The sequence below is a fragment of the Cinclus cinclus genome, chromosome 17 (genome assembly GCF_963662255.1).
Source record: "Cinclus cinclus chromosome 17, bCinCin1.1, whole genome shotgun sequence".
In the NCBI taxonomy this organism is placed as follows: Eukaryota; Metazoa; Chordata; class Aves; order Passeriformes; family Cinclidae; genus Cinclus; species Cinclus cinclus.
Genome location: NC_085062.1, coordinates 8171888 through 8197971, shown reverse-complemented (window position 1 = coordinate 8197971; position 26084 = coordinate 8171888). Strand labels below are relative to the sequence as shown.

The 26084-nt window shown below is 42.1% G+C and overlaps 1 protein-coding gene across 1 annotated transcript in view; it reads left to right on the top strand.

Annotated features, from left to right (window-relative positions):
• The first annotated feature begins 4050 nt into the window (after nt 1–4050).
• The window catches only part of MAPK1 (mitogen-activated protein kinase 1), a 34392-nt gene continuing 12358 nt past the window's right edge, over nt 4051–26084 (top strand). The window contains exons 1-4 of the mRNA XM_062504078.1: nt 4051–4383; nt 20178–20360; nt 21377–21566; nt 25786–25902. Of these exons, the coding sequence (XP_062360062.1) occupies nt 4241–4383; nt 20178–20360; nt 21377–21566; nt 25786–25902 (633 nt within the window). The 5' untranslated portion in view covers nt 4051–4240. The remainder of the gene's footprint in view (nt 4384–20177; nt 20361–21376; nt 21567–25785; nt 25903–26084) is intronic.

Sequence of the window (26084 nt, the reverse complement as noted above, 5' to 3'; positions counted from 1 at the left end):
AAAGCATTAAAATGCAATATTTGGACAGCAAAAAAATCCTAATAATCCTGTTTCTACATGCTTTGACTTCTGCCTTTGCTGGAAGCATCACTTGTCCTGCCTACAGCTGAACCAAGAATAAGTGTGGGGGAAACACACTGCATGTTCTAGTATCTGTAAATTATTAGACTTCTGAGATTATGTAATAATTTTATCTTTTTTTTTTTCTTCTAAGCAAATAATGATACCAGAAATGCAGAGATCAATAGACTGATATTAGGTGCTAGCTAAATCTTATTGTAAAAACTTAATAGCCTTCCAGTGTATAAAGCTTCAGCAGCAGAAAACAGGGGTCATATAGCAGGACCTCAGTGAACTCACAAGTCACTGTAATATGCTGTGTAAATACTGAATACACATATGTTTTGTTTTGTCAGTCCTGTAAAATAACTTTTTATCTGGTGATTCAATTCTGTTATCACCCCCAGCTTGTTTACTGAATTTTAAGTCTTGGGCAAGATGAAGCAAGCTCATGAAGAGTAGCTGGTTTTCAAAAGATACAAGCTCCAGATAACTGAGGACAAGTAAGGCACACAACAATATTGAAATCACTCAGAGTTTTATTGCAGCTGACTGAGACAGAGTGTGCTTTGAGGCTGGGAAATTTCCATTACTGAACTGCAGGACACTGCCTGGATACTGCTACTACTGCAGCTGAAAAATAAAATCAACTTAATTTTATATAGAGAGCAACAAAATGTCAGTATATTAATTAAAATAGCTAGATTTGTATGATGAGCTTTTAAGGTTGCTGTAAAATGGATCCCTTAAAAAATAGTTAGAGTACGCTTATAAGCTCCTTGTTCAAAACTAAGGAACATAAAAATGACTTGAAATTGCAACTGTGTTTTCAAGCCGTATTTGTGAACAGCAAATCTAACCAGAACATGATGGATAATACAAGACATCTCCTATAACGGTGACAGGTTCTGACAGTGACAGAATGATACCCAGTGCAGGATCAAGGCTGTTACTGACAGAATCATTCTGCAATTAATAATCTTTTGTGCTCCCCTTGGCATGCACAGAACAACCACAGCAATCTGTTTACTCATCTTAGCTCCATGGTGTCTAAGCCACAGTAAGCTCCATGCAAAGTCCATCAGAATGCTGAATGCAGAAAAAAGGAAATACTGGGGGGGAAAGCCAATTTGTTCTGGCACCAAGTGCCCAGCAATTTGGATGAGAGGCTGTTTTTAACCCCCCAGCAGTGCAAGGTTACAGCAAGAGCCTCATTTTTCTTGAGGTCGCTTTACGCTGCCAAAGCAGTGGTCGACATTCACATGAAGATCAGTCTCAAGGGATTTCTGCTGTGTCACCCGTTCAGCCAAGCCCAGGTAGGCACTGACTAGAAGTTATTAGCAGCTGATGCTCTTTCTGAATCTTAGAATAGTTCCCTTGTGGATCAGAACTCATATCTAAGGAATTTCAAGAACTATCACCATGGTTCCTGAGTGTCTTAGAAGTTAAAATATATCTTTATAAAACATTTTAATGTGTCTTATTTCTCTCTCTCATCACCCCCACACAAAGACTCAAGGTCTTTTTAAATAATTCTGGTAAAATTGTATGTATTTAATGCCTGTGTTTTGTTGGGATGATGGGGAGGTTCAGGATCATGCTGACATACTCAGCATGCTGCCAAGAAAGCCACGGCTGCAATGTCCCACGTAAATCACACAACCAGTATAATTATGATGATTTTAGGAGATGGGGATTCAGTTTTAAGTTAGCACAAAGATCTGAGATGCCTCCCACCCCCACTACAGCGGGGCACTGTAGGGCAGCTCCATGGTGTTTGTCCTTGGCCTGACCCAGCACTGCTGATCCCAAGGCTTGGGGCCCTTGTGGTACAATGTTCCCTTTTCAAGAGACCTATTTACAGAACAAGAATTAACAGTTAAAGCAGAAACGAGTAACAGTGCAGGGAATTTCTAGATCCTGGTTGTAGGATGAATTCATTCATGTGACTCCTGACCTTGGCTGAAGATGGAGACAGTCCAAACCATGGCATTTTTACACAGACTTAGCTTATGGCTTATATTTTTCTTAATATTCCTGTTTCTGCTTACACAAACTCTTCTCAGCAGTGCTTTGATTTTTTGTTTGAAATAAAAAGGTTTTTTCCTCCTTCTTCTCAGTATCTGCTATCATTTTTTAGTAAGTAACACCTCTTCTGCCCAAACACAGCCCTTTATTTTGATCATGGAACTCATAATCTTCTTAAAACATGTTTATGTGCTTAACAAAATCGAGGCTTTAATGTCACCTTGTTAAGGCAAAAGACCCAACAGTAAGTGCAGGTAATGGCAGCTTATTTAAGTAGGCTGAAAACCTACTGCCACCACTCCCATCTGCTCTGCCTATCTCAGCAGCTGCAGAGCTTCACTGAAATACTGCACCGAGTTCTGTCACGGGAGGAGTTGTTGGGAGAGCATGCCATAGCCTCTGACCACTTACTCGGGCTTAATTGGATTAGACATATATTTGAACACAGCACTCGAAGGAGCTGACAGTCCTTCCACGATTTCCTGGCCTGCCTGGTTGGTTTCCTTTTTGATCAGACATATCCCAGTGAAGGTAGAAAATAATCTAGATACACACCAGTTTTTAATTAAATTTGGTATGACAGGCTGTGTTTAAGATGCATTCTCCATAATAATTTGTTTTGCATTTGGTGATGACAGATTTATTTATGTATGTAATCAGAACTGTAAGCAATTTTTCAGTTTTAGAGTTACGAGAGCCTTAAAAATAATATTTTACTTGGTTTCAGAAAACTTAAACACTCGCATTTACTGCTGTCTAAAATTCCTGAGAAAAATAACGCTGTGTTTCTGAAGTGCAGAACATCATGAAACAAAAAGCATTATACACGCATAAAAATTAATACATCATAAGCATTATCCCACTCAAATACACAAAAACACGAGCCGTAGAGCTGAATGCCTGTTCAATACGGAGAGGAGTTTATCAGATTTTGGTGCTCGCCCCTGCCAGCTTTCCCTCCATCAGCCTAGGCTGGGTGGCACAAGGGAGAGGCTTTGGGCACGGCCGGGGGAGCGGCCAGAGCCAGGACTGCCCTCCCGGCCTGGGCAAAGCTGGCCCGGAGCCCCGGGGAGGGGAGCCGGGGGACCAGGGGACGGCACAGCTGGGACAGCTACGGAAAACCGAGATGGGAAAACAAAGGCCGTGTGGCCGATGGCGAAGGAAGCTGGTTCGGAGCAGGAAGGGCCTGAAGAAGGTGGGATGCCAGAAATGACCTCGGGGACTTGGGAGAAGCAGGACATTGTCAGGAACAGATGAGAAGCAGCAGAGATGTGTCAGTAGTGAGAATGTCAGCAGTAACCAGGGGTTAGTACTGTCAGGGTCATTAGGGAATTGCACAAAAAAAGGCAGAAGCCGAGTTAAGATCCTTGTACATTAACTCCTGCAAACAAGGAAAAGCTATTCTAGGAAAACTGCCTTGCAGAAAAACAGAAAAGGTACGACACTGTTGCAAGCAGCGATCAAACCATGACAAACTTTCAACTGAGATTTCACCTTCCCTGCAAAGTTTATTTACAATTATATGGGAAGCAGCAAAAAGAAAAAAGTAACTACATGCAAAAACAACACGCTGAGAAGAGGTTGCAAAGCTGCGCGCCGGAGTCGGCGGCAGAGCTCCTGGGCCGGGCCGAGCACCGGGGGCCGGCCGGACCCGGCTCCATTTCCCGCCCCTCACCTGACGCCTCTAATGGCGCCTCGCGGCAGCGCGCCCACGTGACCCGCCCCGCGCCCCACGTGACCCGCGGCCGCCGCGCCCCCTCCCCAGCGGCTGCGGTTACCGCAGTCCCAGGCCCCGCCCCCCTCCCCGCCCCTCGTCGCGCGAGGCCCCGCCCCCCGCCGCTCCCTGCGCGCGCGCCCTCGCGCCCCCCCCCTCCCCCCCCCCCCGACTCTCCCCCCTCCAGCTCCCGGGCCGGGCGGTGCGCGCGCGCGGCCGGCGGCGCCTCCTCAGAGCGGCCGCGGCGGGTTCGGCGCTGACGGGGCCGACGGGCCGGGAGCGGCGGAGCGGCCGGAGCGGGCGGCGCCTCTTCCTTCCTCCTCCTTCTTCTCCTCCTCCTCCTCCTCTCTCCTCCTTCCCGCATCCTCCTCCTCGCCCCCCTCCTCGCCCGCCTCCGCCCCCCCTCACGCAGGCACCGCGGTTCCCGGCACGGACAACATGGCGGCGGTGTCGGGGGCAGGGGCTGCGGGCGGCTCCGCCAGCGCCGGCGGCCCGGAGATGGTGCGGGGACAAGTGTTCGACGTGGGGCCGCGCTACACCAACCTCTCCTACATCGGCGAGGGGGCCTACGGCATGGTGTGGTGAGTGCGGCCGCCGGGGCAGCGCCCTTGCCCCGGACAACTCCCTCCTCCCTCCCGCCCTCCCTCCCGCCGCCCTGCCCGGCCGCGGGCCCGGCCCGCCCTTGCCCTCGGGGAGGGGGAGCAGCTCTGCCTCGATCTCCTCAGCTCTGCCTCTCCCTCCGTGTTCCCGAGGTTGTCTCTCCGGCATCACCCTTCTTTCCTCTCCCTCCCTGCACCCCCCATCCCTCCGTCGGTGGGTGCAGCCGAGCGTCTCGTTTTGTTTCGCTCCTGCGTTTATTTTCTTTAATGTCTTCTGCCTCTGGAGTTGGTCGCTCTCGTTATTTCCTCCGTCTCCGTAGTGCGATTGCAGACGTTCAGGAAGGGGGGAAGGTGGTAAATCCTGCTGGCCAGCCCCGCGTCCCTCCCACTGCCCTGCGAGGGCTCACCTGGCTGCAGCAGCCCGAGGTCATGGGGGATAAAAAAGGTGAATCTGAGCATGGGAGCTGCTGCCGGTGCCTGGCTTTGCTCAGGACGTGCTGTCTGTGCTGCACAGCCGGCCGGATTAGTGCCTGCGTTAACGTGTGCAGGCGAAAGTTCTCTTCAGCTACCCTAGCTCTAAATTATATTGCATTATAAAGACTTAGGCTGAGTCTCACTAAAAAGTGGTCGTGTATGTTTCCTGTGGGTAACATTGGTCTTAAGGAGCGAGGTGAGCGAACTACAAAAAACGTGAACTAACTGGATTAAGAGTGTGAGATGGATTTTTTTTTTTTTAGCAGTTTCAATGAGCTGGGGTGATGCTGTGTGATCTGTGCATCTAATGACTGGGTTATTAACCTGGCATGCTCAGTAGCCTTACTTAGGATTTCATTTTTTGTCTTCCATTCGTAAAACCCTTTCCATTAGTTAAAAAAAAAAAAAAAAACAAAACAACCCAAAACGTAGTCCTGAAGTAATGAAGTAACTTAAGGGATGCAGATGAAAAACTCTTTTTTGTTGCTGTTTTATCAACTTTTTTGCAATGTTGCCTCTATTTCTTCGGTATGGTTTTTCACCAGAGGTACTAAAAGCAACTTATGGGCTGTGATTTTATGAAAGCTTTATCAGCATTAATTTCTTTCTCTGATGAGGAATCCTTTGTAAAGCATATGCATTTCTCATCGAGGGCACCTTACAGCCTTCAGCTGTGTGTTACAGATTTTTATAGCTGTATGTTTTTGCACATAGTCTCTGAACTGTGCTGGCCTGTCAGGATGAAGTCATTGTGTGTTTCAGGGAGGGAGCTTTCATCTAGGCCTGAGTTTAGCTGGGAGATGAACCTCTCTCTTGTTTACAGTGTAAAAATATCCTTGTCATTGTTTCAGTGTTAGAAATTGCAGCAGTATATCCAGTCCAAGACTTGTTGATGTAGCTTCTGGTACAGGGTGTATTTTATTATGGTTATTTTATCATCTGAACAGGGCAAGGAAATGGGTGCAGATAATCTCAGTAGTGGCTGCACTGGTTTGCACTCAGTCGGGTTTTTGAAGGTCCTAGGGAATATGTGCTGGGGACAGTCTAGTTCACATCAGTGGGGTGTTAAAAACTGTTTCACAAACAAAGTGAAAAGCTGAAATATTTCACCACAGCTCAGGGACTGCAAGAAGCAGCAGGATGGCAGTTGATGCCCTTTTTTGGCATCTCTGTGCCAGTGATCAGATACAGGGGAAACGGGGCCACTTCTACCCCTCCAAATGGTGTGTGGTAAACTTCTACACTGAAGCTGTTTCCCCTCCAAATCCAAAAGGTTATTTTTTATTTGAAAACTTCCTCTGATACTTTGTGTCTGCTGTGAATGATGTACAAAATTACTATAAAAATTCCAAATCTCCAGTTCCATTGAAATATGCACTTGGCTCCTGTGTTTTCTAATATAAAATTATTAACGTAAAATGCCACGTTATGTATTTTGTGCTCTTGATTATTGCTCTTGTGCCTTGGGTGTGAAATGACAGGGAACAAAGTCTTAGTTTATAGCATGTACTTGGTCGGGAGAGTGTTGGATACACTTGTAGCTAATGCCATAGCAGCTGTGCTGTGCTGTAGTGGCTGCGATGAAATGCGATTACCCATCAATGCCAGCCGTGCAGGTTGTGCAGTTCGCTGCTCTCTGTTCCGTGCTTGCTCTGGTTTCTAATGCAGTGAGGATCCGCAGAAGCTTCTCCCTCGGGGGGCGGGGTAGAGGGCAAGTTGTGAGTGTGCAGATGGAGATGTTTCCTGCAACTGCAAAATCCATTTAAATTTGTACACTTCAATAAAGGAAAGCAAAGCAGGCCCTAATGGTTTTGTTTTAGACCCACAGCTAATGTGGACCACGGAGATGATGGTTATTTACAAGTGTAAGCCATAAGGCTTGTTACATGGCAAACGAGTGTCTTTTGACTCTTAAAATCCCTCACTCTCTTTCTCATTTTTATCCTAATTCTTTTGTTTCTAGATTATTGGATTAGGGATTTGAAAACAATAAAATGCTTTCAATTATAAGAGTAAAAGGGCAAATGAAGTATTCTTAGGATAGTGCTGTTACAGTCAGTCTTCCATTTTGATTTTGCAGCAGAGAGAATAATGTTTGAGAAATAATTGATCACAACATAAAATACCAGTACAGGAAACAGAGGAAGATGTTGGCTGAAGAGACTGTACGTGAATGTTCTCTCATCTGGATTTGAAAACCCTTAAAGGCATCTAACTATTTTCCCTAGTGCAGTCATTTTTTTACATAATCGGGTTTTGAGTAAAAATAAACTCAGCAGAGCAGTATATTTACTGCTGTGTTGTGGTTGCACTTTCTCAGCTTCGTAAGCAGAAAAGGCACGTTATCAGGCCAAACCCCATCCTAATGTCCTCCAGTTCAACTCTGCCAGAAACGTTCAGCCTGTGATGCAGGCTGTGCATTACTCTTGTTGCAGAGGCTGAGGTGGTGGTGTGCTAAGGTCAGAGCCCCTTTCCAGCCCGTTTTTATTTCAGTCATTCTGCATGTGAAACTAAGGGCTGAGCACAGAGCAAAGTTTGAGCCAAAATCCTCAACAATTCCTAGGACTGCAGGACATTCTGTGAGCAATTACTTAGTCATACAGTCATGTTTGTTACTCTGACTTAATTTATCCAAATATATGTAAATGTTGTGTTGTCTTCTTTCCCTCTGCTTTCACTCAAGAATTATCAGTTGTTTTGAGGGGCGTTGGTGTAAAGTTCTGTAAGTGGCTTTCCCTTTCATTTAGTGATAGGGAGTTATCAACATCAGAGTCAGATGGAACCCACTTTTAGACCAGGTCTGAGAGTTTCAGAAATACCTTTCAGACACAACAAATTGGGAAAGGTTGTTGAGGTTGTTTCTTTCTCCCCTTATGTGGCCTTGGTTGTTGTAGTAGTAGTAGTAGTAGCAGGTTTTTTTTGAAGCAGCCTATTAACAAGCCACACTTCAAACACACTGGAACAGCAATAAAACCATGATAGAGTTGAGCTTTAAATTTCCAGCGTGACTTGTTCTTCGTCCCATTGGTCAGTGGTAATTTGGTAAGGATGATAATTCGACAGTAAAAAACAAATAATCATTTTTTAAAGAAATGGTGAATTGAATGTGATAGGGATGTTCCCATTTTTATCCTAGGTTTTGGAAGCTTTTTTTTGTCATCAAACTTATATGAATGTGAAGTAATATCAATGCTGCAAATAATTGCTTATAAATAAGCAGTTGGATGCAGATGAGTGCAGTTGGAAGAAAACAATCTGCAAGCTCAAATATTGGATTTCTTGCTCTGAATTTGCCATGTTACAAAGAGAGCTTTGTGTTACGGGTGTGCTGTGGAAGAGTAGAAGTTTATGTAGTCAATAGATAAATGTTAGAGTAATACTAAAAAGAATGCTTAAAACTTTTGTCAGTAGATTCTTTAAAGTTATACTTTTCTCTCCTGACTCATGGAACAGCCCCACTTTTAGAGCAACAGTAATTTAAAATTGAGAGAAGCATATTGATAAAGAAATTAGGAATAGAATGATCTGCAAGGCATAGATACTCATATTGAAACATGAAAACTTGAATGGAGTTGATGGTTGCATAATAGTTCCTTTCGAGTTACATAAAAAGGTGGTTTTTGCATCCTCAGTGGGGGTCAGCCTGGTGGCTGGGTGGGCTGCTGAGCGGCAGTGATCAGAAAGAGCCTGTCACGTTTGTTCTGTTAACTCTTGCCTTGATCCAGAGAGACAGGGAGCCCTTTAATGATGGAGCCAGCGAAGGGATCCGTGCCCTTGTTTGCGTGTGCTTTTAGGGAGCACAGGTTGGGTATGGGTGATAGCTGCTAATTAACATGTTCTGTCTGTGTGATAAGGAGAACAGGGAGCTGATACAGCTTGGCCAACCCGCCCCAGTGCAAGGATCAGAGGAGGGAATTAGGGAGTGTAATTGGTGGCTAGTTATCAGCTTCTTCCCTCTGGGGAGAAGGCAAATGTAAGCACTTCCATTCAGTCACTCAAGCTTCTAGCACTTGCCTAACCTGGCGTGGGAACCCAAAGGAGAAATTAGAGCTGCTTTTCCTGCTCTCCCCAATGATGGACAGGTGGCCCCTCACAAGCTGTGCAGCAGAGGGGCAGCAGCCACTCTCTCCATGTCAGAGCTGTCTTCCAGGTTTAAGGAGGATGAGAGGCAGCAGCTTCGGCTGTCAGCCCAGAGCAATGGGGTACTGGCTTAGCTGAAGAGTGCAGCTCGTGGACACCTGGATTTTATAAATAAATACATAGTTTAGTAGCACAGCATGATCCGTCCCATAGAAACAGAGAGAGGTAATGTATGGGTTTTCTTTGAAGCATGCTTCATTAAGGAAATAAGGCTTATATGTTCACAGCCTGTGTAGGTGGCTGCATCAGTCCATCTCCCATACCCTTGTGTATGTTTCTAGTACCTGTTGCCTGCCTTCCATCAAATCTGACAGATGGTAAAAGTTGGAGATAGTTAAAGACAGAGAGTTACTCTGCAGGTTTTGCAAAAATAGATATTTTGCTTGAGTAAAGAGATCTTGTATGCTGCTCCACTGGGGAAGAGATTGTATCAGGTCACATGTGAGCAATCAGACTCCCCGAGGAGACATGACATGCCCCAGTTTCACAGATGGATTTATTGGTACTCCTGAGACTAGAAATGTGTATTTGTAGGACACCAGGCTCTGTTAGTTCAGCGGCTTCTTGTTCAGGGCTGGGGATCTACAGCCCACAGAAGAGTTGGTGCTTTACCAACTGAGTAGGTGTAGAGCTCAGCTTGTGTTGAAAACTAGTACTTCACCAACATAGTTTTTTTAATGCTTTTTCTGTCGATGCTTTGTTAGTTTTCAGCTGTGATCTAGAAATGAAAATAACTGATTTATTTGGTATTTAATGAAAATATTTAATAACATCTTGCTATGGAATATTTCACAGCATAATGTAGGTTGAAAGGGACTTTCAGAGGTCATGGAGTCCACCCTCCTACTCAAAGTAGGGCTGATGTCAAAATTAGACCAAGTTGCTCAGTGTGTCCACTCAATATTTCCAAAATCTCCAGGGATGGAGATTCTACAACATCTATGGGCAGCTTCTGGTTTTAGTATTAAACCAATTGTCCAGTGATATGTTTCCCCTTAAAAACATGAGAGTTTGCCTTGCTGCCACTCAGGACCATCCCCTCTTGTCCTTTGTACTCTTTGTTTGTGAGAATAATCTGGATCACTTTTCTCAGTGATTCCCCTTTATATAACTTGAAAGAGCAGTTGAATGTTTTCCACCAACACCCCTTTTTTCCCTCCTAGCCTATACAAACCCAGTATCTTCAATTTATTTCTTTCATGTCACATCCTTTAGCTCCCTATGCATCCTAATAGTTTCCTGCTGGATTTGGTCCAGTACTGGGAGGGAGAAAAACTGGATGCAGAATTCCAGATGTGCCCTCCCAGCAGGAATCAGTTCCCTTGACCTGCTGGCTGTGTGCATAACACAGCCCAGTCCTTGGTCAGCCTTCATTGCTGGGAGCTGGCACTGCTGTTGGATGAAGTTGGATGTTGTTCTGGTAATTTGGAGAAGGCTTTCACTTAAAGTGAAGTATTTTAGGAACTTTAATATCTGGAAAAGAATCCCAAACCCAGAAACATTTTATTAAGTGATTTCAATTGCATTTGATTTTGATTTCCAGATCACTCAGTTGAAGGGTATGGAGCTATAAATGTATTCAAAATATAACTTACATTATTGTGTTGTAAGGTAGATGAAAATAATAGTGTAATAATGTGAAATTCAGCAGTATAGTTCATTTCAGGTGATTTATCTTGTGGAATCTATGTTCTGTTAATTGGCAGGACAGTTATTAAAGGTGCTGCTTTGCTCGTGGATGAATCTCCTTTTCAGAAGAGAGCTTGTTTTCCTTTGCTTTAGTGCATCTTTTGTTGAAGAAGCTATTCTCAAACTCATCCTTTTGCAAGGTGCACAAAAAGCCACACACAGCTCATTGTCAGCTTTGAGCAGGTAGATCAGTAAGATCCAGCTCATAGTGAATGTCCCTGATTCAGATGGGGTTACTTGATGAGCTATTGGTAGGTCCTTTGGCAGGGTTTCCCGTGCTCCATCGGGTGCAGGAGTTGTTTTGTGTTTCACAAGCATTCCTGTCTCCACCCATTTCCTCTGAGGAGAGCCAGCGCAGGGACGGCCACGCAGGGACGGCCTCGGGTCCCCCTCAGCCCCTTCTGCACCTTCCTGGCGCCCTGAATGTCTCCACCCTGCCTGGGCTTGTGCTGTGCCCCTCCAGCCCAGTGACCTCTTACTGGTGGATTAAATACTGGTTTGTGGATTGCCTTGTACAAAGGCTGTAATAGAAATATTTTTCTGTTAGATTTGGGCAGAATCTTCTCGACAGTCCAGTTTTAGCAGAGTTGTGCACACGCTGTTGCTGTCCATCTGTTTGCAGTACCCAAAATCACAGCAGCCTAAGTTCCCCTAAGAGGAAATCTTTTCTCTTGGAAGTTCTTCTTTTGTATTTTAAGAGAATTTTCATAAAATACTGAAATACTCTGTGGTGATTAGGATGCAAATGAGAGTTTTTGTTACATGGTGGAAAGTAATTTGTCTGTATTGTGGGTATGTTTTAAGTATGAACAGCTCACAATTAGGCTTACAGTTTATAATGTGCAATTACTTCATTTTGCAGTTTCTCTTAAAATTAGCAGCTGCCACTGCAGTACCTTACCTCTTGCTTCTTTGTAAGGAAGGCAGATTGCTCCACCAAATATTGCTGATGTGTCCTGAGTAAAATTTCAGGTCATTAGAGCACGACAAATCAATACTCCCCAAAATGCTTCAGTCCAGAATGTGCTCAATTTTATTGGGATTTGGATGTTGCAAAGTATCCCAAATGACATTCAAGTTGACTTTTATATTGGATTTTTTTTGAGTGTTTCATAATTATGAAATAGCTTCCTTTCAGCTACTGTAGCCAACATGTCTTAATGCTGATACCTCCTCTGAACAGAACACCAAGCTGTGAATGTGCTGAGGATTTACTGTTGGCACGTCTTGGTAGAAACGTGGAAAAAACATGTGGAAAATGCCTTGTATTCTGATACAAAGGGAAATAACTTCTGATAGTGGTGAGATGCACAGTCAGTGCTAGTGGTTTGGTTGTTTTGTTGTGTTTTGGTTTGCAAGGGAAATACTGAACTAACTATGGCAAAGTGGACAGTAGCAATGACCTTGTTTTCATCAGTGCTCTGGGATAGTTTTCATTTTGCACTGATGTTTCTACATCGGGATTAGGAAAATCTTTGCTTTCGAGTGTACATGGATGATTTTGTTTTATTTTCTGTTGGAATGAAATACTGTGAACTATCTCTTCTGAAGATTTATGTGGTGTGGAATCAATTAAATAAGCTATTTATATGGTGTGGAATCAATTAAAGAAGCTGATTTTAGGAGGAGTATCTGGGATATAAGTCAAATTAGAATGCTAGCAGACAAAAGACTAAAACCACACTGGAGGATTTGTTAATCCCATCACTGCTCACAGCTCTCTGGTAGTGCTCTTCCTTCTCTCTAGGAAAGGGGAAATGTTTCCTGCACACATCTGTGATTCCTGCTTTGCTGCCTGGGGATGTGGTGGTTGTTTTCCAGGCTCTGGGGTAACAGTGGTGATGTTACTGACCTGTCCTTTGCTGTCCTAGTGGCTTTTTGTTGCCCCTTGAGGAGCCTTAAGCACAGGGGGAAGAGGGGGGCACCTCATGGGCTGTGTGGAGGCTGAGCTGTCCTGGGAGGCCCAGGCACCTGAGCTGAGCTTTGCAGGGCTGAGCCTTGCAGGCTGACCTGTGCTGATCTCGGGCTATGCTGCTGCTCCAGGGGCACTTTTCCCTCCACACCTCTGCTCTGTCATTCCTTCCTCCTCTCTTGTGCTGGGGCCTGCACAGCTGGAACATTTGCTGTGCTGGAAGGCTGGTTTAGCTGAAGAGTGACTGCATAAAAAAATAAAATTGAAAGGTGAGAAGTTGAAATGATGGACTCAAAGCCCTGTGAGTGCCGGTGCTGACACAGGAAAGGAATAGGACTAAGCAGGTAAAGGCTTCTTTATTGTTCCTGCTTCAGCTTGGAGCTGCTGTAGTTCTCTGAACTGACACAAAAAAGGCACTGCTCCAACCAAAAAAGTGAGAAAGGGCAGGGATGTGAGGCATAAAAGGGAGAGTGAACCACAGTCACTCCTTTGAACTCACTGAGGCCTTAGGTTGTCTCATGTTGTTGAGCTCTTAAAATTTTAGCCCAAAATTCATTCCCACAGGAATTTATATACAGAGGAAAAATACAGTGATATTTAATAACATAATATTTTATCAAGAGATGGATGCCTTTGGAAAGAATTTATTTCACAGATGCCAAAGGGCCTTTAAACATGGTGAAGTATGTTAAATTTGGCATAAATGCTATCAAAGGAAATACTGGCAGTGGAGAACCAGTAAACCTCTAAAATAGGGCAGGGAAGTAGGAAGGGAAGAAGTAGATAAAGTGAGACGTAAGAGTTTTCTATTTTCTAAAGACTGACTTGAAGTGGCATAAAACAGGGTAGGCATACATGGTGGTTTGAAGTCAGTGTTCTACAGCTAAAGGTGTGGAAAGAAAAACACATATCAGAAAAGACTGAGAGAATTGGTTTGGGGTTTTTTTTTCAGTCCTTTTCAAAGAACTAAGATTAATCAAAGCACCGTAAAATTAAATAACATCTTTTGCCAAACCGTACAGAACCTTGGGTGAAATATCCAGTATTTTTCTAATGCCAGTATTAAGGTGCAGTTCTAAAACTGCTGGTCTTCATAGTTCTGTTTAGTAGGTGCTAACAAAACACAAATCATCTGGTCTGCCACACCCAGGATTATGAATTGACTGAGCTTCTGGCAAAAGTAATTAATTTAACAGACTCCATTTTGCATGACTAGCTATTCGTTTTCAAAATACTAGGAGTGATCTAAGGAATTATACAATTAAGTAATTATTATGTGCATAGTAACTAGCTTCAAATTGAATTTTTTGCAAGCATCCATGAAACACTACTTTTCAAATTGTGAAAAATAAAATTGTGTCTTTGTAACCTATTAGAGTCTAGAATGATTTGAGTTGGAAGGGACCTTAAGGATCAAGTAGAGCCAAGCCCCTGCAGGGACACCTTTCACTGGACCAGGTTGCTCCAAGCCCTCTCCAGCCTGGTCTGGAACACCTCCAGGGATGAGGCATCCAGAGCTGCTCTCTCACAGAGTCTGTGCCAGTGTCTCACCAGAATTAATTAGAATTATTTGAGCAGATACAATGAAGTGAAATGAAAGCAAATCTCCTTAGGAAGTTTTTAAAGTGCCTTAAGAATTTGTGGTGTGAAGGGCAATAACCTGTAGTAGATCAGATCTGAGTAACATCACTTCACAGTAATTATTCACCTTTGTCATGGGAGGAAGGAGTTGGTGTAATTGTAGCAGGAAGCTTTCCTATCAGGATTGATTTGGATTGTTAAGAGGAAGATGACTGAAACAGTAGGTGGTAGAGGTGAAGGCAGTGCTGTTCCAGTTTGACCCAGTAAACCTCAGAGGTTAACTAAAAGCACAGTGGAGTCTGCAGGGGTCACATGGGCACCTTGCTATGGACTTGTGGTAAAATAAAGGACATTGATTTAGAAATTATGCTTCTTTTCTTCCTTGTTGTTTTTTTGTTTGTTATTTTTTAAAGAGCCTAATGGTGAAGTAACTCCCCGTTTTCATGGATTGCTGACTTTCCTGCATGGTAGGAGTTAGTCTGTAAAACTAAATCTCTAACAGAGAAAAGTAGAAGTGTATTAAGATGCCCCTGTTTCTGTAGTTTGTTTTCTGAATTCTCAGTTGACAAACCTGAGAAATGCTTTGTTACTGAGAACCTCTTCTAGAGAAAGCTGAGAAATCAAAATGAAACCGAGTGTGACTTGGGTTGTCATTTCATAAACTGAGGTTTCTTGAAACATGGCAAATGTCTCCCAATATGAGTAGGCACTTGTTCCTTCTAAAACCAGGTGTGGATTTTGTAAATTAGTGCTAATAAAAAAGTTTAATGAATAATACACCTCAAAATATTATGAATAAATGTAGGAAAGTAACAAATTTTTCTAGTAAACGTAGGTGTTTACAGTTGGCCTCAAAAAATACATTCATCAGTGTAAAAATGATCTATTACTCAGTGTCCTCGAATAGTCTTTGACTATTTTTATCCTTTTTCCAGTCTTTTCTCTTTATTAAAAAAGCCATATACTGTTGCTGCTCTCTGTGGTTTAATCATGTAGAAGAAGAAATGAATTATTCTGAAGAATCTGGAAGAGTTAATATCTGATTATTAAAAAAATACCCCCAAACCCTCTGTAAATCTGCACTTCTGCAACCACCTTCCCCCACCCCCAAAAGTTGTAGCAAACAGTCTGTTAGGGTGGTTGTTACTGTGTCATATTATTACATTATTTTATTTAGAGCAGTCTTAAAAATAAGTTTAAGCTATTTGCATTGTAACTTGATAAATGTCAGTGTGTTGTGAAAATGTCCATGATTGAGCTAAATGTAGACTGAATGAAAAGATGAAAGATCTCCGTAGATCAGCTTGCTTGCTTGGAATTTTTTTTTTTTTTTGCCTTTCCTATTCTGAGTGTAAGCAGAATTATCCGATATTTCAGAAAGATTCTTATCTTTGGATGTGCCCTTGGAAACCTGTTTCCACAGCAACTCAAAACTACTGATAAAAAAATACCCCTTTTAAACTTCAAATCAGTCTATTATTTCCAGCTGTAATTAGGATGTTTGCCGGTAGCATCGTGTATTTTGCGTGTGTGCTGAGAGCAGCCTGTAAAACAACCACGAGGTGAATAATCCTCGAAATGTTGGAAGAGCATCCCGTGGTGGGGGAAGCCTGCAGGAAGTTGTGTTTCAGGGTGAAGGGCCAGCCCTCTGTGGGATGCAGGGACTGCAGGAGCTGGCTCTGGCTCCCTTCCTGCCGCCAGCCGCAGCGTGCTCTCACTTGTTCCAGTTCTGCCCCAGTGAAGCAACGCGAGGAACAGGGATGGGTGGAAGAACGTGCAGCAGGCACTGTGGGCAGAAGGGGCTGAGCTTTCTCTCGGTGAAAACTTCCCCTGCCGCCGCGCAGTTCGTGGCAGAGGGGCTCGTGCCCGAGGCTGCCTGGGCAGGCAGCGCTCCGAGCTGCGGTGCCTTTCTGGTCACTGCTCTTGGAACCTGCCCTGCCCTGGACTTCTGCTTAAAAAGGAACTGGGTACCAGAGAGTAGAAGGATAAAAACCGGCTCGAAAAGTTATGTGATGCAACTTCTTGGGTTATAAATGCTCCTCTGTTTATTTTTTACAGCTGTACCTGATATTTTACTTAGTCAAAACTTTGTTATCAAGATACTTAAAATTGGGAATGATAAACTCCACTGCTGGGACTTGTATTGATTTCCACACAATGTTGCAAAAGTATCTAAATAACGGTGCTATTGCAAGTTGTCGCAGGTTAGTAACCACAGCTTGAAAGAAGAATAATGTTGTGGATGCAACAGGTGGGCAGTTGCAAAATCTGTATTTAAATTTTTCACATTACAGATAAATAGCACTCACAGCTGAATGGTGGCTTCAGCTTGTGAGGCTGCACACGACTGGGGTGGAAATAAATCCTTCCTTCTGAATATTTAAAATGTTGATGACTAGATTGATCGTAATGGGACAGTTCTGTGGGTCATGATCAGTATATGCACTTAACGATAAGAAACCAAAAGCTATAAACTGGCACTCTAAGAGTTGTTAATAAAGTGTCTTAATAATAAGTGGGAACTGTTATTCCCACTTTACAGATTTTTATCTTCTCTGGAAAAAAGTCAAGATAATAGAATGTTCCTGAATTCAGAAGATGTCCCAGTTAACTGCTTGATTGCAAATATAACCAGTTGTTGTGAGGTTTAATAGACGCTGACAGCAGACAAATAGGTTACATTGTGCACACCGGGACAGCATTGCCAGAATTCAAGCAATCTAAATTTAGGATGTGCTGGGAGGCGGATGGGATGTGCTGTGGAGCTGATCCTGGTCGGACTGCAGGGGGAGCACGGGTGATCAGGAGTTGCAAAATGAGATCAGTAATTGCAGCTGCGGCTGGAACCGCAGGGACGTGCTGGGCTGCAGGGTGCCTGCATTCACACCTTCAGAGTGGTTTTGTTTGCAAACTGGAACGCACACTGTGAGCAGAACGTTTCTTCAGCAGGGCTCTGGGGAGGAGTGTGTGAATCTGCTGCTGGTGGCAGGGAAAGGAGGAAAGCTTGGGAAGTTCTTCAGTGTGCCTTACAAAGGACCCAGTTTTGTGAGTTTATGGTGTTTCCTGCATAGTCAGTCTGTTATTTCCATAGGGCTTCATAGGCCAGAGAGGGGTCTGGTTGTAGCCTGACTCTTCAGTTCCACTGAAGTTCAGTCTGATGTGTAGCTTTTACACTTGTCTATAGTCTGTGTCAAATCAAGGAAGCATTTTTAAAGGGTCACAGAGTTTACTTGAAGTAATATGTGCTTTAAGGGCTGTGGTTGAGAATGTGAAAAGCTGTTAACTAGATAATAGAGATTCTCCATGTACCTGCATTATGCATGACATTTAAAATATTATGCACCACCAAGTGTACCTGACTGCTTGTATGATTAGCTTCTTGCTCATCAAAGCTGAGATAATACCTTGGATGTTTAATCATGTTACAGAAAGGCCCATCTTTCAAAAAGTGGGGCATCAGAAATAAATCCAGTGTCCCTTTTAATGTTTCAACTAAGCAATATTTCAGTTTTGCTCCCCTCAACTGAGTCAATGAAAGCCTAGCTGTGTTAGTGTGGGGAAATCTGAAACAAACAGAAAGATGACTGTGTAGGGAAGGTACCCTGGGGAGAAAACTGATTGCATCTTTATTTCACTTATACAGCTTTTCTCCTCAGCGAATCCATGTGTATTATAGTTGAACCATCAGAAAGCAAAATTAGCCATCCTTTTCTAAATAACAGCATAAACCTTTTGCTAAGAAAATGCTTGACAGATTGTAGGTGAAACAGCTACAAGAGAGGAAATCTTGGTGTATTTAATTGATGAATTCATTTAATCTGTACAATGAAAGATAACATATTTTCCGTCAATAAGCAACCTTTGCCTGAGAAGCAATAACTGATTTATCAAAGATTTTAAGGGACTGGGGGCTTTAACTTAAGCAGCAACAATGGGTAAATACTGGCATTTTGCCTTTTTGTACTCTGCATACATAGCTGCTGCTGTCCAGTCTTTTGGAAGGAAGTAAGATTCTGCATTGTGGCAGAAAAAAATGCTCAGGTCAGTACCAAAGGAGGAGCCAGGAGGTTTGTTTATAATAATGAAATGGCCCATGGGGTTCTTTCATTTCTTTCCCAAATCCAGGTTGTTCATGCTTCAGAGTTATTTCTGGTTTTGTTTTCTGCTTGTCTGACCTCACCAGTCTATTGTAAACACCACAGGTGATGAGCTAAGAAAACTACTGGAGCCCAAGTGCTCTTGGAGGCGATGCCAAGTTCCACTTAGGCACTCAGTTATTATCTATTTTGGGACGAGGAACTGCTAATGTGTTATCTATACATATGCAGTAGTCGTTGTAATGAATACTTGCTCAGCATGTGGCATTTCAAAGCTCACCGTGGAGCATTTGAGTTCAGTGTTTCTAGAGGCAGATAAATGGTGCTGTCTGTGGGTACAGGCCAGGGTTGGGGATGCAGGCAGGTCAAAGGGATTGTGTGGGAAAACTGCAAAAAGCATGTCATTACATATGCATATGCTGCATGAAGATCTTGCTGATGACCCTAATTGGCTTAATTATATGTCCATTTTAATGATGAAAGTGAGAAATTTTAAACAGTTTTGCATCCAGTGGTGACAGTACCATCTCAAAAACATCTTGTTGCACCTTATCTCTGCTTAGTTGTAGAAGAGTCTTGATGTGGTCAGGCATTTGAATTCCTCTGAGGTCTCCTTTTCTAACTGGGTTTTTGCATTTTATTCTGCTTTACCTGGTCACCAGGTACCTGGACATCTCAACAGAGTAAGGCCAATTAAAAAAGTATCAAAGAAAGATCTGGGACTCAATTATAGAAAATTAGTGGGATGTAAAGCCTCCTTGGCTAGTATGATTATATTTTTATATGAAATAATTGAGGCTAACAGAAATTTATGAAATGTAGGCTTGATTATTTTTTAATTTCCTAATAATGCAGTAGTGAGCTTGAGTAGGGACAAGAATAATATAAACACATCTGAATTCTAATTAATTAAAATACAATATATTTCTAATACATTAGAAATGATGATAATTAGATGCTTTGTCATTCATATAAGCAAGACCATAGAAAACGTACTAAAACTTGTTAGGATTCATAGTCCAGATTTTAGAAAATTAGGTATGTTTTACTGAGACTTTTAATTAGACTCAGGCTGTGTTATTCTTCATGAATGTGTAGGCAGGTTAAACAGAAACACTGTTTCTTGAGCTGGATTACTGGTGTAGCTGGGAATGGAGTTCTGAGCTCCTGGGAAGAGTTGTGTAAATGTAGGAGGCAGAGAGTTCCTTACTGTGGGTCACAGTCACTGTGATCCTTATTGTGGTGCTGCTGCCTTCTTCCTCTCCACGTGTGTACCTGGATACAGCTTTCTTTCCTCAAACTCTTGTTATGTTTGCAATTGAATTTGGAAAGTTGTTGTCACAAATTCTCCCTTTTGTTCTTCCATGTCTGTTATGGAGGTGCTGACAGGTAGACTGATGGAAGCATGAAAGACTGTATTACTGGTAACTGGTATTACTCGTTGGAGCTGGATGCAGGATGTGGAATTCTGCTGCTTAAAAGATGATTTCTGGAGGTTTTTCTGCACCCCAGAGTGAATGGGTTAACTCAAGATGAACTGTCTGAAACTTCGGATGTTTGTGGCATTTAGAAAAAATGTCAGACTTGGTTGTTGCCCAGGCTGATAAAGAGGACAAATCCCTTTCCCGTTGTGCAGTACCCACGAATCAGAGACTCCAAGTCAGCTGGGAAAGCCAATGCTTGTAGAGACCCAAACAGGCTGGTGAAAGAACAACAGTGTTTTGTCAGTTCACCAAGCTGAAAGATGTCACTGTCACCTCTCCCCGTTTGATGAAAGTAAATGTGTACAAAAGGCACCACCCTTACATTAATTGAATTCACATTCTTTTGTTGTGAATTGAATGAATTTAATGTTTCTTGTAATTGGTGTTATTCTCTTCTAGTTCTGCTTATGATAACGTCAACAAAGTTCGAGTTGCTATAAAGAAAATCAGTCCTTTTGAGCATCAGACATACTGCCAGAGAACTCTGAGAGAGATCAAGATCCTACTGCGCTTCAGGCATGAGAATATTATTGGAATAAATGACATTATCAGAGCTCCAACTATTGAACAGATGAAAGATGTGTATCCTTTCAAAGTGTTATTTGGCATCATTAGTAATGGTTGCCTCCTCTCTTTTGATTGTTTCTTTCCCTTCATGCTCTTCCTTCCTAAATATTAGTAGAAATTGGCATCTATTACTGTAAAGCAAAAGGGAAGTTAATAGTATTTGATCAATTTATAGATTTGATGTAGATGAGCAATAGTTCTGTTCTTCCTTTTCCAGGAAAAGAGAAAGATGTTGATTTTTGTCTTCCTGAGCAAATAACTTAACATTGTAGAGAAGATTTGGTTTAGTCACTAAAACTATGTTTGCTCTTAGCCAAGCTGCTGTTAGAACTGATTGCTTTGAGGAGAAAGTAAAATGGCCAAACTCTATAATTGTCTCAGATTTTTTTTAATTAAAGGGGAAGAAAATTTTACTGAACTCATTCCTGTCAAAACAAACAAAAAAATCCCTGCTTTTAACTTCCATTGCAATCTTATTTAAAAAAAAAAATCATCTGAGTATATTGGGATTTAATTGTGATAAGAGGACTGTTGTGTTCAGTATAGCATAATAAATATATGTAGTAGAGAAGAATAGCTGAATTTTTTTAAATAGAGAGATGGTAGAGAGAAGTGATCAGCAATGATGAGTCTTCTACTTTCCTGATTTTATGCAACTGCAAACAAGTGTCTTGGAAGCTTATTACTCATTAACCAAAAAACCACCCTTTGTTTTTTGGCAAGCAGGATAGGAATCAGATGAAATTAAGATTGAAATAAAAGTCAAGCTCTACTATGAAGAAATAGAGGTTTATGATGATTAATTTGAGAGGATCACATGCTGGTGCCTCTTTATTCTATAAAGGCCTGCATCACTTAACAGGATTGATTGGATTCCAAACTTCTAAGGCCAGAATCAACTACGTGGTTTCATAATTGTCATCAAAAGACAAATAAGATAGAAAAAATATAGAAGTTTCCTTGGGTACTCTATGTTGCTGTCTGCCATGACACGAAGTTTTTTTTGCTGCCTTACATCTATTGCCTCACAGATACATTGTTCAAGATCTTATGGAGACAGATCTTTACAAGCTCTTAAAGACTCAACACCTCAGCAACGACCACATTTGTTACTTCCTTTACCAGATTCTGAGAGGGTTAAAATATATCCATTCAGCCAACGTGCTTCACCGTGACCTCAAACCTTCAAATCTGCTGCTTAACACCACGTGTGATCTCAAGGTGAGTTGAACTTTTCTTACAGATTTTAGTGCCATGGTCTTCACAAATGAACTGCTGTAACCATGAATATGGGGTTTTTACTGAGTGTTAATGTGATTTTTTGTCCTGGAAAGATTGCCAAAACGTTATTTCATTTGATAAAATAATTATCAGGATTTGAGTGACTAAGAATCTGTTAGGCTGCTGTAATGAGTGCATCACTGTTTCCATCTGGAGGCTGACTTGGAAACAGCTTCTTTGAAAGCTGGGTGAAAATACTGATCTGAAGCAGCATCATGTTTGCCTCAAAAGTAAACTCAGAACTGTGTGTTTCAAGCTTTGGTTTCTCTGTTTACACTGTTAATGTTTTGTTGTTGCAAGAGGACTTTGTATTAGTGGGCAGCTAAAGCAGCATGTGAGATTCAGTGCTGATTACTTACACAGCAATTACTTACAGAAGGAATGTTCCTAATTTGCATTTCCAGTGATGGGCTCTGTACTTGTTAAGACTACAGAAGGATGAGCTTAGAGATGTTACGATTTTTGGAAAATGTCAGCTCAATGCTTAGTGGTATTCAGAAAAGCAAACCAAGTGTGAAGAATTAGAACAAATAGAGAATAAAACAGAAAACATGCCATTCTGTACCTTTCAGTTGGTTTTGAGTCTTCAGTGTGATCATAGTTATCACACTTCTCCCTGTGATATGAGGAGAGCAGGATTTCAAAGTACTGCTCTCCATATCACAAAGAGCTATTTAGCTTGCATCTCCTCTGCTGGAAGATACTGCATGAGGAGCAGAGGAATCCAATAGAATTTGATAGCATTGATAACATTGGCAGTGGCATAAGGATGGTGAATAGGGAGCAGCTGTGCTCACTGTCCTTGCCTATGGAGAAGGCTGGGGGGAGGAAAGGAGCAGGTGAAGTTTGCTTGCACCATTGTTAAGCTGTGGAATTTGGTATCACAGAGCACTATAGATATTGCAGTTTTTGAAAAACCACCAAGCATGTCAGCAGAAAGTACCCCTTATTGAGTGCTCCCTGTGGTTTAGAGTCCCACAGTGGCAGATCCATTGAAGATGAGAGAGAGAGGTGTTGGAATATGTTCCCTTTTACACTGTACATCATATATTTGTTGCTGGCCAGTGATAGAATGGAATTGCAGAGTTTACAGTGCTTGATCTAAGGTGGTATAACTGTGTTGAATGCTGTGTTGCTCCTAATTACCCATTGTTTTTTAGTGTAGCTCTAACTTTCTCAATGAATAAACCACAAAACAAAATGTGAACCAGCTGTGGGCTGTACAGGTTTGTCACAATTCCAGGAGTGTCACACAATTCCTTGCTGTCCCACTGGTCCCTTCTAAAGACTGGCTACATGATCAGTTCTGTCTACATAATGAAAGCTCACAATTATTAAAACAATGAAGAAGTGTTATCTACTGCAACAGGCATGACAAGAAGGTGATGAGGGAGGGATTTTTTTAAATGAAAACTACAAGTTCGTGTTTGTTTCAGGATTTTACCAATTATTCTGGAGATGCAACTATTTGAACCACCATCTTATCAGGAACAAACTTAATGTCTCTGTTTCCTTTTATACAAATACACAGAGGCACAGGCTGCTCAACAGTGCAGCTGCAAATATTTCAGTATGTTAGTGGTACTGATGGTGTCAGTTCATTTGCTTGGTAAACGGTCGTGTGTACATGATCCTCCTAAATCTTCCCATCTGCTTTATAGCTTCATCCAAGTTTAAGCCATCTCTGTTTTAAAAAGGCCTGATACTGATTGCAAGAACATTTGTTTTCAAGAAGTGGAAGCTAAATATATAAATAGGATGCTGTTATTTATTTATTTATTTATTTATTTATTTATTTATTTATTTATTTATTTAGCTGGGAAGTAATTTCTTCTGTCTCAGTAGCATCTGTTCTGTCCCTCCAAATCATGAAGCACTGACTGACATACCTGGATCTTTCATTATGCAGTTTTTTATTCTCTGCCATGACTTAGTAAAAATGCCAAGCAAGTTTGCCTGTTATTATATTGCTCTCAGATGATTTCTTGTTGTTGTTGTTTTCATTCACGTGGAGAAGCCTAAAAGCCAGCTCCTGGTGCTTTGCCTGTTGTGCATCATCATTTGTAGGGGCACAGTGGCCCCACAGCCCCCTCCAGCAGGGCAGCTGCTGTCAGTGTGTCCTGTTGGCACAGGGTGAGAAGTGTCTGCCCTCCCCAGCTACAGCCAGAACTGTGCCCGTCCCTCGCAGAGCCCTGGATCTCCCTTCCACTCTGTGTTATCACTCCTGTCAGCTCTGCAGCCAAAACCCCTTCCTTGCAGCTCCAACCTTGAAGTCTTTCTCAATAATGCTGTTTCTGCTTTTCTGCTTAGCCTGTTTCTGCTCCAGTCAGCAGGGGCTTTTTGTCATTTTAATGAGCTCTCTTTGTCATTACTCTTCCTTTCTATCCCAGGAGCATTTTTCTACTTGAGTTGAGAGATTCAGGGACATCTTCTGTAATTCAGTTCTTGCTTTTCACTGTGGACCAGAGAGTATCTTTCTTCTTTTGTTTTAATAGTAACAAACCCTAGCTCTTAGCTTTCGTGTAATACTGAAATTCTGTTCAAGTCTCCTTGCCTGTAATCTTATCTAGCTTTTTCCAAGGTTAGGAGGAAGAGATTACAACAATTTTGCCTGCTGCATAATTATTTTCTAAAGTCTCTAAGCTGTCCTCTACAATTTCTTCGTTTCTGTCTTTAGAGGAGGCTCTTCTGATTATTTGTACTGAATCTCTGTGGAAGCTGCTAATTGCACACAAGGCAGCTGCTCTCTTCCTGTAGCCTGGGAAAACCTTGCCATGCTTAAAAAAGGTTCATTTTGGAGTTGTTTTCTAAGGATTTGGGGAGCTGGGTTTATTCTTTTTATGTGTAGCTAAAGTAATGGCATGCAGCTTGGCTTATGGCATTCATTATTGCCTTTTCTTCAGACCCTCTGTGTAACAGTCAGCTGCTGAATCTTGTCTTTCAGATGTAGCTTTTAGTCAGCTGAAGTATTTCTTCCCTAGCTGATCTATCAGTTATTTCACTGACAGCCAGTCCCTACAGGAAAATTAAGAAATATCTGCCAGGGCAAAGTGAGGTTTCTGTGGTTTTGGTAGGATTTTCCATTACTGACTTTATTGACTACAGCCTATTTTCACTTCACATTTTCCATATAATCACTGTACACCATTGACTGTCTAAGAATAAATATTATAAAACAGATGTAGCAGAGGAACCTCCTACTGTTTGGCACTCCTGTGTTTGATGCCTGCTTTTCCTGAGAGTATGTATTCTTCCATGGAAGTACACTTTGTGTGACAATCATAACCTGGTATTTTTGGGGGGACAGCAGAAGCTTGTGAATATGTTTAATGTGCCACTGAACAGCTTTGCCATTGACTTTTGGGATGGTAAGAAAGGAGCAGCTGCTCTGTTCTACAGCAGTCTGTCTTCACATTTTCAATTTTCCTTATTTCTCTCTAGACACTAAATAGCTCTGAAAGCCATGAAGCCTCCTTACCAGAGTATACCTAAAACCACCTTTTTCTTTTTGCTGAACTCACTGGTACAAATCGGTGTTTGTTTTTCTTTTCATACTTATATAAAGCCATTTTCCTTATGAGGGGTTGAGAAATATTTTCTTATTTGTGTTTGCTTTTGGGGATTTTTTTTTTGTCTTTTAGGCTTATGCTTCCTTCAACAGCTCATAATCTCTCCAGTCTACCATTATCTCATGATTGGATAGGTTGTTTCACATGCAAAGAAGCAGTTATGATGATAGCTTTTGTAAAATAGGGTGTTGAACTTGGTTACAAATGTGTTGGTTGCTAATTACGTTTTCTGGAAGTCTTAATTGTTTTTCTTTGAGTTTTCTGGTGAGTTTCTGAGAGGTTGGAGCAATGTATCTTCGCTGTTTGACAAAGGTGCTGTAAGTAAGCCCAGAGTGGGAACATAAATTGTGAACTGTTTATTCTTTCTGGCCTCTGAATGGCAGTTGGATATTCTTTGTAATTGATCTAAAACATTTTTCTTCACCTTTGTGCAGTTATTTGTTTCTAAAAACATAGATTGCCATCACTGCATTTGCGGGTGTTACCCACAGCCACAGTCATTGACTGGGGAATGGTGAATTAGTAATGTTACAGTATTGGAAATGTGTGTCTAATGTGCCTTTTTTTCCTATTTACTTCTCTAAAACCAGATTTGTGACTTCGGATTGGCTCGCGTTGCAGATCCTGATCATGATCACACAGGATTCCTGACAGAGTATGTGGCCACACGTTGGTACAGGGCTCCTGAAATCATGCTGAATTCTAAGGTAAGGGCCACAGTGAGTGCTGGGGTGCTGCTGTTGCTGCTCATTCCCTTGTGAGTTCCAGCTGTGCTTCCCCCTCCTATGTTTTTAGGATCAGAATGCACACACAGTCTTGGGGAGAAGTGGGCATGGGTTTCCAGTATAGAGCTACTGGCTTTCAATAAATTGTGATTCCAGAGTCAGAT